General features: G+C 59.2%; 1 protein-coding gene across 3 annotated transcripts in view; it reads left to right on the forward strand.

The window, feature by feature from the left end:
• The window catches only part of RASGRF1 (Ras protein specific guanine nucleotide releasing factor 1), a 38401-nt gene that overhangs the window by 3597 nt on the left and 18704 nt on the right, over positions 1 to 16100 (forward strand). For all 3 annotated transcript variants that reach the window (XM_054168904.1, XM_054168905.1, XM_054168906.1), the window contains exons 2-10: positions 6189 to 6295; positions 7347 to 7494; positions 8761 to 8853; positions 10191 to 10444; positions 12125 to 12204; positions 12784 to 12977; positions 13534 to 13643; positions 14738 to 14856; positions 15507 to 15667. In XM_054168904.1, the coding sequence (XP_054024879.1) occupies positions 6189 to 6295; positions 7347 to 7494; positions 8761 to 8853; positions 10191 to 10444; positions 12125 to 12204; positions 12784 to 12977; positions 13534 to 13643; positions 14738 to 14856; positions 15507 to 15667 (1266 nt within the window). The remainder of the gene's footprint in view (positions 1 to 6188; positions 6296 to 7346; positions 7495 to 8760; positions 8854 to 10190; positions 10445 to 12124; positions 12205 to 12783; positions 12978 to 13533; positions 13644 to 14737; positions 14857 to 15506; positions 15668 to 16100) is intronic.

Here is a 16100-nt window from a genome sequence, read left to right on the forward strand (position 1 = left end):
TTACTTGAGAAACTGAGAACCCGAGGAGAGGTTTTGACCAGCTCTGGGCACTTTCTGGTCCTTTTTTTTGCTCTGTTTTCCCACAAATGAGGTGCTCTTCAAACCAGGTTTATTTGAAAGATGCTTTAGTGCTGGGTGGGCTTCAGGCCGTGGCTCTGAGATGAGGTCTGCCAGGTCCTCCTGCACTGCACTGCTCAGGCTTGATGCAGGACATTGGGCTGCTTATTGTGGTGGTGCCATGGGTGAGTGCCTGGCAGCGCTGGGGCAAGGTGTGTGTGGGGGTGAGCCTGGCCATGCCAACCCCCAGGACCTGCTTTCCCCAGCTCCCTGAGGTTGTGGGTGCTGGGATGTGGTTTCAGCTTATCACATCTCCTGCTCCTTGGTGGAAGGGGCTATGAGAGCCCCCTAAGTCGGTGGGGTGTGCCTGGAGAGGGTGGGCAGGATGGAAGGTGTCCTGGGTGGGCCTGCAGATGGGATCGTAGCAAGGGACTGAGCAGGAGCAGAAGCTGCTCCATCTCCCTCAGGACTGGGGTGGCCTCAGTGGGGTGAGGGCTCTCCATGATCAGGCAGCAGGATCCCAGCTGGGCTTGCTCCAAAGGTCCAGCCTGGAGTGAGATCTGCAGACCCACACCCTGGTTGCCATGAGCTGTACTTCACCAGCAGCCCTGGTGGCTCAGATGAGAGCCAATGTGACACCAAGTCAAGAGGCAGCACTGTGCAAAACCCTTGACTGAAGCTCAGGAGCTCTCTGGAGCTCCCAGTCCTTTATTCCACAAAGCCTGGGAAGCTCTAGTGGGCACAGCCTGCAGCTGGGGATTTTCTTCCCCATCTCCAAAGCATCTGCTGGAGATGCAGTAAGATTGTTCCTGGAACCAGGGGAGGCCCAAGGAAGTGTTTGGTGCCATGATGCAAAGCTGAGGACCAGCTGATGTGAAGCTGAAGACCAGAGGTCAGTGGACATAGGTGGCCAGTGGGATAGAAGGCTTGTGGAAGTGATTCCCTCTGGTACATTGGGGAGGGAGATTGTTTTCCATCTCCCTCGAGTGTGCTCAGCTCTGGTCCTGCTTGTTTCCATGGGGAAAGCCAGGTCCCTTCTCAGCAGCAGCAGCACGAAGAGCAGTGGGCACCACGGGCAGCCTGTCCGGTGGCACCCACCCTTGAGATGCTGCAAGAGCTGGAGGGAGGTGGAGCTGAGGGATGCTTGGATGTCTTGGGTGACCTCATGGGACATGGGGTACCTGCAGCAGCCCCAGCTGGGCTGGCAGCTCCCTTGGAGCCAAGCCCTGGTGGTCCTGCTGAGGGAGCCATTTCTGGCACCAGGGGAGCTCAGGCAGCTCCTGGGGCGCGGTGGCATGGACCGTGGGATCTGTGCTCATCCCTGCAAGGGCTTCACTTGGGCAGAGTTCCTGGTACCCTCAGGAAGGGTGAGGCAGGGACAAACATAGTCCTGCTCTGCAGGTGGGACTGGGCTGGTGCCTGCTGCTGGTGCTGTTGGTGTAGATGTTGCTGAGGGCCTTTGAGAGCAGCCAGGCACTTGTCCACACCTTCTCCTCCAGCGTTAGGTGGAGGCATCGTTGCTGGGGGATCCTGTCCCAGCCTCTGTGGTGCTGCTGCTGCCTCCTGGGAATCCCTGGCTGCTTCCAGCCATAACCAGGAGAGGTGTGGATGTCACAGGTTCCATCATGGGCACCTCTGTTAAGGGTCTGAGGTTATCCAAACCATGGGCCATGCTCTAGATGAGTGGGGGGAGCAGCAGCAGACCCACAAGCAGCTTTGAATATGGTCCTGAGATGGACAGGGTAGGGCTTGAGCAGGGCACAGCTCCAGTCTTGGTGGCAAGGGGGGGCAGATCCCAGCTGCTTCTTCAGGCCAGCAGGACAGGGGAGGGGTTGTTGCCTTGTGCTGGGCCCTGGTGAGGCCACACCTCAAATCCTGGGCTCAGTTTTGGACCCCTCACTCCATCCACTGATGCCTGTGTGGTATGGGCAACGCCAGCGTGCCCACCTGCCAGCCTTGCAGCAGATGGGGCTTCCAAGCCCACCTGACAGGGCTGGTGCCCACCCTTCTGGTCCCTCCTGAAGCAGAGAGCAGAAACTGCAGCATCTGGGTTTTTTCCCCTCCTTGTCAGCAAGGAGAGGAGCTGCCCAACCACCCATCTCCTCCTGCTGAGTGCCAGGTCCCCCCCGAGCAGGCTCTATGTAGGTCAGGAGTTAAAAGCTGCTCTGGATTTTCAGATGCATCCACCCAGAGCAGGGACTTCTCCTCCCATGCCCTTCCTGCCAGCTGCAGCAACCACCAGCAGTGTCAGTGCCTACCTGTGTGCCAGGGGGTGGACCTGGTGTGGTAGGGAGGGTCCCCACTGCAGAGGGATGGAAAAGCCCCTGGAATGGGCCAAGAAAACTGGGGGGGAATGGGCTAATTATTGTTTTTTTTCTTTGAATGATGGAATCACAGAATTGTTTTGGTTGGAAGAGACCTTTCAGGTCATGGAGCCCAACCCTTACCCCAGCACTGCCAGGTCCTCACCAAACCTTGGCCCTCAGCACCACAGCTCCATGGCTTTGAAAGCCCTGCAGGGGTGGGGACTCCACCACTGCCCTGGGCAGCCTGGGCTCAAGTGAGAGAAGTTGTTCCTCATGTCCAACCTAAACCTCCCCTGGGGCAACTTGAGGCCATTTCCTCTTGTCCTGTTCCTTGCAAGAAGAGACCAACCCCCACCTGGCTCCAGCCTCCTTTCAGGGAGCTGCAGAGAGCCAGAAGGTCTCTCTTCACCCTCCTTTTCTCCAGCCTGAACAACCCCAAGTCCCTCAGCTGCTCCTCACCAGCTCCAGACCCTTCACCAGCTTCCTTGCCCTTCTCTGGACCTGCTCCAGCCCCTCAGTGTCCATTTTCTGTTTGGAAATGGCATGGATTGAAAGCTTTTTGGGATTGATTTATTATTGAATTGAATGAAGCAAGCAGCAGAGTGAAGCCCTGCAGGAGCTCAGCTGGGCCAGCAGCAGCTCTGCCTGTGCAGCCCTGGTTCAGCTTTCCCCTTTCTGCCAAACCAGCAGATTTGTTGGTTTGTCCTTGGTGCTATGGTGTGAATGCCAGCCTTAGGGTCCTGTGCTGCCAGCCCTTTGCCCCTTCTGGACCTTGGGCTGATGCCTGGGCACTGACTGAGGCTGTGTGGGCAGAGTGGGATGGCACAGACCAGTTGGGCATTGAGGAACTGGAGCCCTGGCACCTTCTTGTTGGCTTTTATTGAGGTTGTGGAGGATGGAGGAGCCCAAGTGGGTGGGAACTGGCATCAGATGGGCATGGCAGCAGGTAAAGTGCATCTTTGGGTATGCAGAGCTCCACACTTTGGGGTCACAGAGACCCCCTGTTCTGTGCTAAACCAGTCCCCATGTCCCAGGGCAGCAGGACCCACATCCTGGAGTGCAGCTTTGCTCCTCCAGTGCTGGGCATGGCAGGAGGGCAGAGCCATCGCTGCACTGCCTGTGCCAGCCCAGGGACAGCAGCCAGGCAGGAGGACATTTCTGGGGAGACAGTCCCTGCACATTAATCCTTTGGGTTGTCTCCTTCATTAATTCAAAGTCATTTGCTGAGGTTCTGGATGCAGAAATAGCTCCTGAGCAGCACTGTGCTGTGGGACTCTCCTCCCAGTCAAAACAGACAAACTGGTGCCAGGATCTTCTGCTGGAAAAGACCTTTCAGATCATGGAGTCCCAACACTTAACCCAGCACTGCCAGGTCACCACTAAACCATGTCCCTCCACACCTTCACAGCGCTGGAACCCCTCTGGGGATGTGGACTCCACCAGGGAGGTCTTCCAAGTGACCAAAGGGGCACAAAATGGGTGTGAGAAGCAGCAAGTTGAAGCTGTGCTGTGGCCTTTGATGTGTCCTGACCTAACAGAGCAGGGTCACAGTTCAGGTGGAGATCAGAGCTGGTGGGACTTCTGCTATTCCAGCAGCTTCCCAGCTGCTGGACTGGGATAACTGGGAGTGATGGGGAAACTGTGGCCATGTCCTTGCAGGAACTGTGGAGCAGGGAACTGGCACCAAACCATCCTGCTCACAACCCCTGCAGTGGTGCCCTGGCCATGGTGGGAAGCTTTGGTCCCTCCTCACCTGGAAACCACCATTTACATCACCTTCAGGAACTGGGATTAGCTGAGCCAGAAGCTGTCTGGTGTGGTGTGTCTGGACATGCCTTGATGGTCACAGTGGGGTGAAGCAAGAGAGGCAGGGTGGGCATCTGTCCCTGGTCCCGTGCCCTGATCCCTGCCCCAGTGCTGCTGTGGGCTCTGCCACTCCTCATTTTAAAGTCCAGCAAGTCCTAAGGCTGCTCGAGATGCTGCTTTCCCATGGGTGCCAGTGAAGATCAGCATGATCTGACCTGGTGCCTGCTCCTGCTGTGGGCACAGGGCTCAGAGTGGGTGCTGCATGGTGCCATGGGAGCTGCAGTGCCTGGGAAGGGCAGCCCAAAGACATCCCATCCCAGTCTGAGGAGGCCATGCAGGCATCTCCCCAGGTCCTGGGGGGCTCAGCTGAACTCTGACTGTTGGCATCTGTGGAATCAATTTCTCCACGTGGCACTGGGGCATGAGGAGGTATCTGGGCTGGGAAGAGGCTTTGCCTCCCCTCGTGTCCCTGGGTGCTGGGGCTGAGAAGTGCCTGGGCACGGCTGGTGGTTTGAGTTGGTGTTTCAGGAGGAGGATTTCCAGGCCTGCCAAGCTGAGGAGCTCTTGCTGCTGCTGTTGGCAAGGGAAGGGACATGAGAGGTGGGCACAAAGCAGAGGCACAGAGCTGCTGCACACCCTCAAAGAGCCAATGCTGGGGGAGAGTTTTCCACCAGCCATGTCTTGGTGCCAATAAAAGCTTTGGGGGTGGGAGGGAGAGGAAGGGGGCGAGGAGCGAAGGGCTGCGGAGCTGCGGCAGCTCCAGCTGTGTCCTGCAGACAGGAGAGCTGCCAGCCTGGTGCCTGGAGCTCTGGCCAGCTTGGATGGGTTGTGAAGGGGTGGGAGATGGACAGTGGAGGGGGCTTCATGAGGAGAAAGCTTGTCTACATGCTCAGCAGTAAACAGATGTTGCACCTACAGGATCCTGGACAGAAGTAGCTTCTCAGTCCAAGAAGGACATTGAGAGACTGAAGCAGGTCCAGAGGACAGCAAAGCTGGGGAAGGGGCTGGAGAACAGGGCTGGGGAGGAGCAGCTGAGGGAGCTGGGGGTGTTCAGCCTGGAGAACAGGAGGCTGGGGAAACCTTCTGGCTCTCTACAACTCCTCATCCTCTCTGGCCCCAGGTGGGCTGAGGAAGCTCAGAGGTTGTCTCAGGCTGTCGCCCAGCGAGATGAGCCCAAGGTGGGCATGGTGCTGGATGGAGGAGCTGGGTGTCCATCTGTCCATCCGTGCTGCCTGCCCTAGCATCACCTGGGAGCAGTGCCTGGCTGTGTCCCAGTTTCAATGGAAGTCTGCAGCATCCATCTGGATCCGTCTCCTCACCCCAGTGGGTCTGGTTAGGGATGAGAAGGGGGTGAGGGTGCCTGGGGGGGCCGGGAGGAGCTGCAGCTGCTGCAGGAGGGGTGTGGTGGGGTTCAGTGGGATGTGGTGGGCTCTTTGCTGCAGTGGGCATTAGCTCAGTGCCCTGCCTGTGCCCAGCAAAGGAGCTGGTGGCTCGGGATGGGCTTTTCCTGGTGGGTCCCTTCCCGTCATCCAGCCACCCTCCAGCCCTGCAGGTGGGGCTGTCTCCTAGGAGACCACAGGAGGCTGAGGAGCAGCCCCGGCCGCGGCCACGGGCGGGCTGGCACCGAGCACAATCAGCACAAACACTGCAAATGTCAAGGGAGGCTAAAAATAGCCCCTGCCCAGCCCTTGGAGCCTCCTGGCTCCCAGCCCCTGGCACCGGGAGCTGCCCAGCATCCACCCACAGGGCTTCCCAATGGTGCCCAGTGCCAGGGGTGGCTGAACACCCTTCCTCATCCTCCCCGTGCCCCGGGCAAGGGGTGTCCCCAGGGTGCTGCTCCTGGGTGGGTTTGAGTTTAGGTGGAGCCTGGTGGGATTTCCCCCTGGAGCCTCTCCCAGCCTCATCCTCAACCTCCTGGCCAGGAGCAGCATCTCTCCTGCTCTTCTGCTGTGGGGGCAGAGGTGGGGCCTGGGGGCGAGGTGGGTCCCCAGGTGACCTCCCCTGTGCTTGCTCCCCCAGCATTACTTCACTGTTAACTTCAACCACGAGAACCAGAAGACCCTGGAGCTGAGGACTGAGGATGCCAAGGACTGCGACGAGTGGGTGGCAGCCATAGCTCATGCCAGGTATCACCCTCTGCCAGCCCTGACTAGGCCATGGGGGTGTTAGAGGCAAAGCTGTGCCCAAGAGTGGCTGTTTGCAGAGCTGTGGGCACAGAGCTGTTGAGCTGGGAACTGCAGGGCGCCTCTGACCCCCAGCTCCATGCTGAGAACCCTCATGTTATGCAGGGGGCTACAGTCAGATGTCCCCATGCCTGCCCAACCCCATCCCTGTCCCATGCCACCATGGCAGGCTGGCACTGCCTGTCCCAGCCTGGTGCCAGGGGCTGCCCAGTTCAGAGACCATCAGGAGCAGTTTCATCTGGGGTAGCAGAATTGGGCTGAAGGAGGTTTCTCCGAGCTGGTGATTCTGTGCCAAGGGAAATGCCATGCTTCTCTCTCACTGTGGGAGGGTGGTCAGGAGCTGGCACAGTGAAGGAGGCTGCCAGGCTGGCAGTGAGAAACATGGGGGCAGGTGGGTGTTGTATGGAGGAGATGAGAGAAGCATCTTGGCAAGAGCAGATGTTCCTAAGGGCTTGTGCCACTGGTGTGCTCCTTCCCTGGTACAGGTGCCACCAGAACAGGCTGCCCAGGGAGGTTGTGGATGCCCCCTCCCTGGAGGTGCTCAAGGCCAGGCTGGATGAGGCCTTGAGCAGCCTTACTCTAGTGGGAGGTGTCCCTGCCCATGGGTTGGAGCTGGATGATCTTTAACCTCCCTTCCAACCCAACCCATTCTATGAATCTAGGAACTGCTGGGAGGTGGAGGTGGGACCCTTGCCCAAGGTGGGTTGTTTTTTTGGGGGAGGGGAGGGAGTTTCTTTGTCTCTTGCCTGATCTCCTTAAAATGTGCACCCTCTTGAGCAACCCAAGGCCTCTCCAAACCAGTCCCAAGCAGCAGCATCCCAAACTGGTACCCCACAGGTACCCTCAGCGGGAGGGCCGAGGGTAGGAGAACCGCCCCCAGCCCGGCCCCAAGACCCGCGGTGGGCAGAGATCTCCCTGCCCATGCCCATCCCGAGGGGCGGGAGGGAGGGGGGCTCCCGGGGAGGAGAGGCTCTGACAGCCACATCCCCTGCAGCTACAGGACGCTGGCGACGGAGCACGAGGCGCTGATGCAGAAGTACCTCCATCTCCTGCAGATCGTGGAGACGGAGAAGACCGTTGCCAAGCAACTCCGGCAGCAGATCGAGGACGGGGAGATCGAGATCGAGCGCCTCAAGGCCGAGGTGAGGGAGCCTGGCACGGCCCCGCCTGGCACGGCCCCGCAGGGCTCCCCCGGCGTGCCCCGCGGGCGGCACCGCCGCGCCGGCAGGCTGCGGCAGCTTGGGCTGGGTGCCTCCTGCTCCTGCCGCAGAAGTTGCACCTCTGGTGTCCCCAGGGTCCAGCCCAGCGGGTGGGCACGGGAAACGGAGTATTTCGTGCCCATAACTCCTGCACCCTCGTCTGTCATAGCATCAGAGAGTCAACGGGGTTGGAAAAGACCTCAAGGATCATCCAGTCCAACCTGTCACCCAGCACCTCATGACTGCTAAACGTGGCACCAAGTGCCACGTCCAGTCCCGGCTTGAACACCTCCAGGGTTGGTGACTCCACCACCTCCCTGGGCAGCACATTCCAACAGCTAACAGCTCTCTCTGGGAAGAACTTTCTCCTCACCTCAAGCCTAAGCTTCCCCTGGCACAGTTTGAGACTGTGTCCTCTTGTTCCGGTGCTGGTTGCCCGGGAGAAGAGACCAACCCCCTCCTGGCTATATAATATACCCATAAATCCTGCACCCTATAAATCATCTGCAAAGTCCTTCTCTGCCTTTTCCTTCCCTCTCTGCTCCCGTGGGAGATGCTCCCCATCAGGTAACAGTGGGGGAGTATAGCTAGGCCTAACGCCAGGAGGAGAAGTGGCAGGGCCAGTCTCAGACCTGGCCAGCCTGAGACTAGTCTAGCAATGGTGGTGGGGAGAAAGAGCCCTAGGGGGTTTGGGTAGACCCTCAGGTGGGGAGCAGGGAAATGCTGGGATGCCTTTGGGTGTGCTGTAAGGGCCTCTGTACGCTTGGGGATATCTTTGCCACTGTGCTTTGCAGTTTCTGTGCAGCACCAGTTGCTTTCCCATTCAAGCTTTCCATCACTCTCCAATCCATTTGTGTGAGTGCCATTCTTTTGCCCCTTTCAAGGGGCCTTAAACCAGGACAGATTAATGGCAGCAGAGGATGGGCGATGTCCCAGGGCTGGCATCGGGGTGCCACCCTGGATCTGATGAGCCAGCCTGGGCTCTTCTCTTGTGTCACCTTCACTGGGGGGTGTTCCTTGCAAGAGCCCAGATCCTATTTAAACGATGTGTGGAAGATCCATCTGGTGTTGTAAGGCTCCCTGCTTCATCCACCATCCCCCACGAGGACAGAACCAGCACGGCACGTCCCTGGCGCTGTGTGGTTGCCCTCATCTCCTGGGCCGTGCCAGGATGCCCAGGGTGACTGCTCCCCCACCTTGTGCCCGCAGATCGCCTCCCTGCTGAAGGACCACGAGCGCATCCAGGCCGGCCAGAGCAGCGCGCCCAGCGACGATGACAGCGACATCAAGAAGATCAAGAAGGTAGGTGGTGGCTGGAGGGCAGCGCTGGGGACAGAGCCGGTGCTTGGCGAGGTCCTGGTGCTCGTGCTGGCGTGGCAGGTGTTGGAGCGGTTGGTCTGGGGGAGCTGTCTGAGGGAGGTGGCTCTGCTGGTGGTTGTTTTGGTGTGGTGGGGTTTGTGGTTTTCGAACCTAGGAGCTCTTCTGCTGGTTGGGTTTGTTCTGTGGGGCACTCCAGGGGAGTGGGGTGGCCCTGCCCGGGTGGCCTCACCCACCAGCAGCACCTCTGACACCTTGCCCTGCAAGGAAAAAGCCATCAGCCCAGCAGTGTCCCTGCAGGGAGTGATGGAGCCTGTGAGGAAACCTGCTCTGAATAGGTGCAGACAGGACAGTGGTGGGACAAGAGGAAACAGCCTCAGGTTGCCCCAGGGGAGGTTTAGGTTGGACATGGGGAACAATTTCTTCCCTTTGAGGGCTGCAAAAGCCTGGCCCAGGCTGCCCAGGGCAGTGGTGGAGTCTCCATCCCTGGAGGGGTTTCAAAGCCATGGAGATCTGGTGCTGAAGGACACAGTTTGGTGGTGATCTGGCAGTGCTGGGGTAAGGGTTGGACTCCATGATCTTGAGACCAGCTGCCACCCGGCTCCAGCTTCCTTTCAGACAGTTGTAGAGAGCAATGAGTTCTCCCCTCAGCCTTCTTCTCTCCAGGCTGAACAATCCCAGTTCCCTCAGCTGCTCCTCCCCAGCCCTGTTCTTCAGACCCTTTACTGGCTTCGTTGTCCTCTCTGGACCTACTCCAGCCCTCAAAGTCCTTCTTGGAGTGAGTGGCCCAAAACTGAATCCTAGGATTCTAGGTGTGGCCTCCCTGGTGCCCAGTGCAGGGGGACAACCCCTACCCCTGCTGGCTATGCTGTTCCTCAGGAAGGGTTGGAAGCTCTTTGAGGTGTCCTAATGCACCTCTGTGTGGTTGGGTGCCCAGACACATGCTGGCCCCAGGAGCCCATGGGTTCCCCTTGGGTGCCCCAGCTCTATAAATATCCGAAGGGTGGGTGTCAAGGAAAAGGTGCCAGGCTCTTTTTGGTGGTGCTCAGTGATAAGGAGCAATGGGTGCAAGCTGGAGCACAGGAGGCTCCACCTGAACAGGAGGAGACACTTCTTTGGTGTGAGGGTGCTGGAGCCCTGGAGCAGGCTGCCCAGAGGGGTGGTGGAGTCTCCTCCTGTGGAGCCTTCCAAGGCCCGCCCGGCTGCGTCCCTGCGTGACCTGCTGTCGGTGCCCCTGCCCTGGGCGGGGGGTTGGGCTGGGTGGTCTCCAGCGGCCGTGGCGCGGTGCTGCGGTTCACGGGGCGGTTGCTGCTGGCCGGCAGGTGCAGAGCTTCCTGCGGGGCTGGCTGTGCCGCAGGAAGTGGAAGACCATCATCCAGGACTACATCAGGTCCCCCCACGCCGACAGCATGCGCAAGAGGAACCAGGTGGTCTTCAGCATGCTGGAGGCCGAGGCCGAGTACGTGCAGCAGCTCCACATCCTGGTCAACAACTTCCTGCGGCCCCTGCGGATGGCTGCCAGCTCCAAGAAGCCTCCCATCACGCACGACGACGTCAGCAGCATCTTCCTCAACAGGTCAGTGCCACCCGGGCCCCTGGCAGCTCTGCAGCTCCTGGGTCAAGGGCTGCAGCAGGAGCAGTGTGCCCAGCAGGAGCAGTGTGCCCAGCAGGAGCAGTGTGCCCAGCTGGAGCAGTGTGTGCCCAGCAGGAGCTGCCCCTGTGCTCAGCGCTGGTTAGGCCACACCTTGAGTCCTGTGTCCAGTTCTGGCCTCCTCAGTTTAGGAAAGATGTTGAGTTGCTGGAAGGTGTCCAGAGAAGGGCAGCAAAGCTGGGGAGGGGTCTGGAGCACAGCCCTGTGAGGAGAGGCTGAGGGAGCTGGGGTTGCTAAGCCTGGAGAAGAGGAGGCTCAGGGGTGACCTTATTGCTCTCTACAACTACCTGAAGGGAGGTTGTAGCCTCTTCTCAGTGCTGGTTGGCCTCTTCTCAGGCAACCAGCACCAGAACAAGAGGACACAGTCTCAAGGTGTGCAGGGGGAAGTTTAAGCTTGATCTTAGAAAGAAGTTCCTCACAGAGAGATTGGCTATTGGAATGGGCTGCCCAGGGAGGTGGTGGAGTTGACATCCCTGGAGGTGTTTAAGAGCCTGGATGAGGCACTTGGTGCCATGGTCTAGTTGATTAGTTAGGGCTGGGTGATTGGTTGGACTTGATGATCTTGGAGGTCTCTTCCAACCTGGCTGATTCTGTGATTTCCGTAATGGCAGAGCCAAGCTGGCAGCCTCCAGCCATGTGGGGCACTGCCCACACCACGGCACACCTTGTAGGTGTTGGGGTACTTGGTGCCAAGGAGATCCTCAGCAGTTTGGAGCTCATTTGATTGAACTAGATAAGCTTCTAAGGTTCCTTCCAACCCAGCCCATTCTGTGATGCCATGGATGGTAGCCATGGATGGAAGCTCACCATCCCCATGGGACACCTACGCAAGCAGCCTGCTGAGCACTTGGCTCTGACATGAGGTGACACAGGGCTTGGTGCCCTGCTAGCAGGTTGAGGCTGCCAGGAGCCCATCTGTGGGCTCCTGGCTGTGGTGGAGGGGAGGATGGTGTCCTTGGGCATTGACAGCAGCCCATAGGTAATGATGGAGATGCTCCTGGGAGGTGGTTTGGAGGGCCAGGTGTAGCCTCTCCTGCAGCTGCTGCGAAGTGTGCTAGGAACAGCTGTGCCCAGGAGGTGACACTGTCTCCAGCCATGCCATGGCAATGCCACATGTCACCAGGATGTGCCAGCAGCTCTGTCATAGAATCCCAGACTGGTTTGGGTAGAAAGGGACCTTCAAAGGTCTTGCAATCCAGCCCTGCTGCAGTCAGCAGCAGGTTGCTCAGAGCTCCAAACAACCTGACCTGCAATGGCTCCAGGGTTGGGGCATCTCCCACCTCTCTGGGCAGCCTGGGCCAGGCTCTCACCACCCTCTGAGCAACCTGCTGTAGTTGCAGATGTCCCTTGCCCCTGTAGGGGGGTTGGACTAGATGAACATTGGAAGTTACTTCCAACCCAAACCATTCCATAATTCTCTGCTTCTCTCCTCTTCTGTCCTCATCCATCATTCCCTGCATGACTTGGGGACCTTCTCTGACTCCCCACCTTGTGCAGCCACCTCCCCAGGTCATCCCCTGCTCCCTGCTGTGCTGGTGACTTTGCCTGATGCCTCACAGTTAGCTGTTGTCCATCTCTCTGCCCACCCCTTGGTTTCTCTTGCAGCGAAACCATCATGTTCTTGCACCAGATCTTCTACCAAGGCCTGAAGGCAAGGATATCCAGCTGGCCAACACTTGTGCTGGGTGAGTGCCTGTGGCCTCCTCACCTCCTCTTCCAGCTCCACAGGCCCTTTCCAGCGGGACTCACCATGCAGCACCTCGTTGCTTGTTCATGGTGGTGGTGGAGGGGAGGAGTGGAGCAAAAAAAACCCCAAACCCCCAGACTCCACCCAATATGGTGGGGCTTTGTAACAGGCTGCCCAGGGAGGTGGTGGAGTCACCATCTGTGGAGGTGTTCAAGAAAGGTGTGGACATGGCACTTGGAGACATGGGCTAGTGGTCATGGAGGTGTTGGGTAGAAGGTTGGACTTGACGATCTCAGAAGGCTTTTCCAACCTTAATGACTCTGTGGTTGTGATCTGTGGGTCCTGCCTTGCTGGCTCTGCTGGTTGGTGAAAGGAGTGGGCTGGTGCACCTAGCTGATGCTGAAGAGCCTTAGACCCTTCAAGTGTCTTTAAACCCCAAGCTGGGCAGCAGTTGGGCTTGCACAAGCAGCACGAGGCCCCAGGGGTTTGATCCAGGTGGGATGAGCGGGTGAGGAAGGACTGGAGCCCCTGGGGCTGGACCTTCACATCCACCTTCCCACCACCTCTCTGCTGGCAGCTGACCTGTTTGACATCCTGCTGCCCATGCTGAACATCTACCAGGAGTTTGTGAGGAACCACCAGTACAGCCTGCAGATCCTGGCCCACTGCAAGCAGAACCGGGACTTTGACAAGCTGCTCAAGCACTACGAAGCCAAGCCCGACTGCGAGGAGAGGACCCTGGAGACCTTCCTCACCTACCCCATGTTCCAGGTGACTGCTGCTGCCAGCAGCAAGTGTGGGGATTGTCACCCCTGGCAGTTGGGGTGTGCTGGGTGGTGTGAACCTGAGCTCTGCAGCAGGCATCAGACAGTGGGAAGGTAAAGCCTGGGTGGAGATGGGCTGGAGCTGGACCCTCCCTGGTCCCACACTGCTCAGTGACCTGCTCAGGCCTGGTGGGTGCTGTGGGGGGACTGTCTGGGTGAAGCTGCTGGCTTTCTGGTTACCCCATGCTTCTGAGACAAGGATGGGGCACAGCAGGGTCCTGGTTCAAACCCCACACCCTGCCCCCTCTTCAATAAGTTGGAGGAGCTTTGAAGCTCTCAGAACCTCCCAGATCAGAGGCTCTGACACGTGATGTTTCCAGCCATGGTGTCCCCAGCCATGGTGTCTCTGGCCTTATTATCCCCAGGCATGGTCTCCTCAGCCATGGTGCCTCTGGCTGTGGTGTCCCCAGCCACAGCGGCTCCAGGAGCAGCTCAGGATGGGCAGCCAGAGCCCTCTGTGCCCCCTGACTGTGCCATGGCTGATGCCCTGCTCTCTGTGCCAGATCCCCAGGTACATCCTGACGCTGCACGAGCTGCTGGCCCACACGCCCCACGAGCACGTGGAGAGGAACAGCCTGGATTACGCCAAGTCCAAGCTGGAAGAGCTCTCCAGGTCAGACCTCCACTGCCCTTCCTGGTCCCAGGGCAGCTATCACAGCTTTAGGCAGGCTGGTGGCACCATGTGCTGTCCTTTGGGGTGGGCAGATGTGATCCATGGGTTTGGAGAGGTGCAATGCCAATGGGACCAGGTGGCCTGGGTGTTCTGCAGCGTCCACGGGGTAGAGATGGTGATGGAGGGGGTGTGCCATCCTTCTGGGGTGGGATGCAGGAGAAGCTCAGGCACTGGTTCACTCAGAACCCCTTGGCCATCCCTGGTGAGGGTGAAACCCCTGGTGATCTGTTGGCACAGGGAGATCTGCCTGCCCGTGCCAGAGGTGCTGTGGGTGGCTCCATGGGAAGCTCACCCCTCTCTCCAGCTGCCCACACACCCTGCTTGGGCACAGGCAGCAGGCAAAGCCCCATGCCAGAGGTGCCTATGCCAGCCTAGCCAGGACCTGTCCTTCCATTGTCCTCAAAGGCTGAGCTGTTCCAGTGCCATCTCCTGTGCCAGCCTGGGGCTGGTGGAATGGGTGTCCAGCTGCCTCTGGACAAGGGCTGCATTTTCCAGGGTTCCTTGATGATGAAGCTGGGGGTCTGGGGTGGCACTGAAAGGCTGGCTCTGCCTTCCTTGGTGCTGGTGGAGCTGCTTCATGAGACAGGGCCAAGAGCCTCCAAGGTCTCCAGAGCAAGCAACCCAGGAACTGGCCACAGTTCCCTATTTCTGCTCCTCTCCCTCTTCAGAGCTCAGGCCAAAGTGTTCTCTGTGTCCCAGCGTGGTGTGATGGCACCAAGCACTGGTCCTGAGGACATCCATGAAGTTCCCATCCCTTTTCCCACTCCTCAAGGAGCAGGGGTGTTGGACAGGGCTGAGGGGGGAACTTTTCTGCCCTCAACCTGAGTCTTGTCATTTCTGAGCACCAAACACCTGGGCTGGGATGCTTGGAAGTCCAGGCTGATGTCACGTCCGAGCTGTGGGGCTGTAGATGTCACCTGTAACTCCCTTTATGTTCCTTTGGGTTTGGGGCTCACCTGGGGCAGCCCCTCCCTGTGTCCACAAGGATCTGCTGGGGAAGCTGCAGCCCTGGTCCTCTCCTCTTCCTCCTTCAGGATCATGCACGATGAGGTGAGCGAGACGGAGAACATCCGGAAGAACCTGGCCATCGAGAGGATGATCATTGAGGGCTGTGAGATCCTGCTGGACACCAGCCAGACCTTCGTGAGGCAAGGTACTGGCTTTGTGCCAGGCCCCTCCTCCCCCTCCTCCCCCTCTTCCTCTCTGCAGAAGGTGCATTTGGGCTGCATTTTAGCTGTCACCCGTTTCCTGCCTCCAGAGGTGTAGAGGGATGCATCCTGAGCTCCGTGGCATACCTAGGAGGAGCACCCAGGCGGTGCCAGGGTGGGCTGGGGGCTGTGAGTGGTGCTGTGCCAGTGCCAGGGTGGGCTGGGGGCTGTGAGTGGTGCTGTGCCAGTGCCAGGGTGGGCTGGGGGCTGTGAGTGGTGCTGAGCCAGTGCCAGGGTGGGCTGGGGGCTGTGAGTGGTGCTGTGGCAGTCCCATGGAGCGCCCAGGCGGTGCCAGGGTGGGCTGGGGGCTGTGAGTGGTGCTGAGCCAGTGCCAGGGTGGGCTGGGGGCTGTGAGTGGTGCTGTGCCAGTGCCAGGGTGGGCTGGGGGCTGTGAGTGGTGCTGTGCCAGTGCCAGGGTGGGCTGGGGGCTGTGAGTGGTGCTGAGCCAGTGCCAGGGTGGGCTGGGGGCTGTGAGTGGTGCTGTGGCAGTCCCATGGAGCGCCCAGGCGGTGCCAGGGTGGGCTGGGGGCTGTGAGTGGTGCTGAGCCAGTGCCAGGGTGGGCTGGGGGCTGTGAGTGGTGCTGTGCCTCCGCAGGGTCGCTGATCCAGGTGCCCATGTCGGAGAAGGGGCGGGTGCCCCGCGGGCGCCTGGGCTCGCTGTCGCTGCGCAAGGAGGGCGAGCGCCAGTGCTTCCTCTTCTCCAAGCACCTCATCATCTGCACCAGGGGCTCCGGGGGCAAGCTGCATCTCACCAAGGTGTGGGGGGCATGGTGAAGGGAATGGTGCCTGCTGGGCTTGGAGCTGGTGCTGGGACTGGGGGAGGGGCAGAGGCTGGCATTGGACTGGTCAGGCTCTCCTAGTGACACTGGGGTCCAGGGCCCCCTTGCCCTCCCTGGGTGCATCCTCCTGGAGGTGCCAGGCTGGGAGCAGTGGGTGTGCTGACTGAAATGATTTTAAGCAGCTCCCTTCTTCCTCAAAAACTCCTCTCAAAACCAGCCCACGATTCCTGGAGGTTTTGGCATGGTCCTGGTGCTTTGTCAAGGATGTGCCAAGCTCTGAGCCATGGCAGAAGAGCATAAATCACAACTCCTTCATAAAAGATCCTGACCTGAGGCAGAAAGCTCAGTGATCTGTTCAGGGAGGAACTGAGGGGATAGCCCAGCTCTGTCCCTCAGGCTTCCAGTCTGCT

This window comes from Dryobates pubescens, chromosome 17, assembly GCF_014839835.1.
Source record: "Dryobates pubescens isolate bDryPub1 chromosome 17, bDryPub1.pri, whole genome shotgun sequence".
Lineage (NCBI taxonomy): Eukaryota > Metazoa > Chordata > Aves > Piciformes > Picidae > Dryobates > Dryobates pubescens.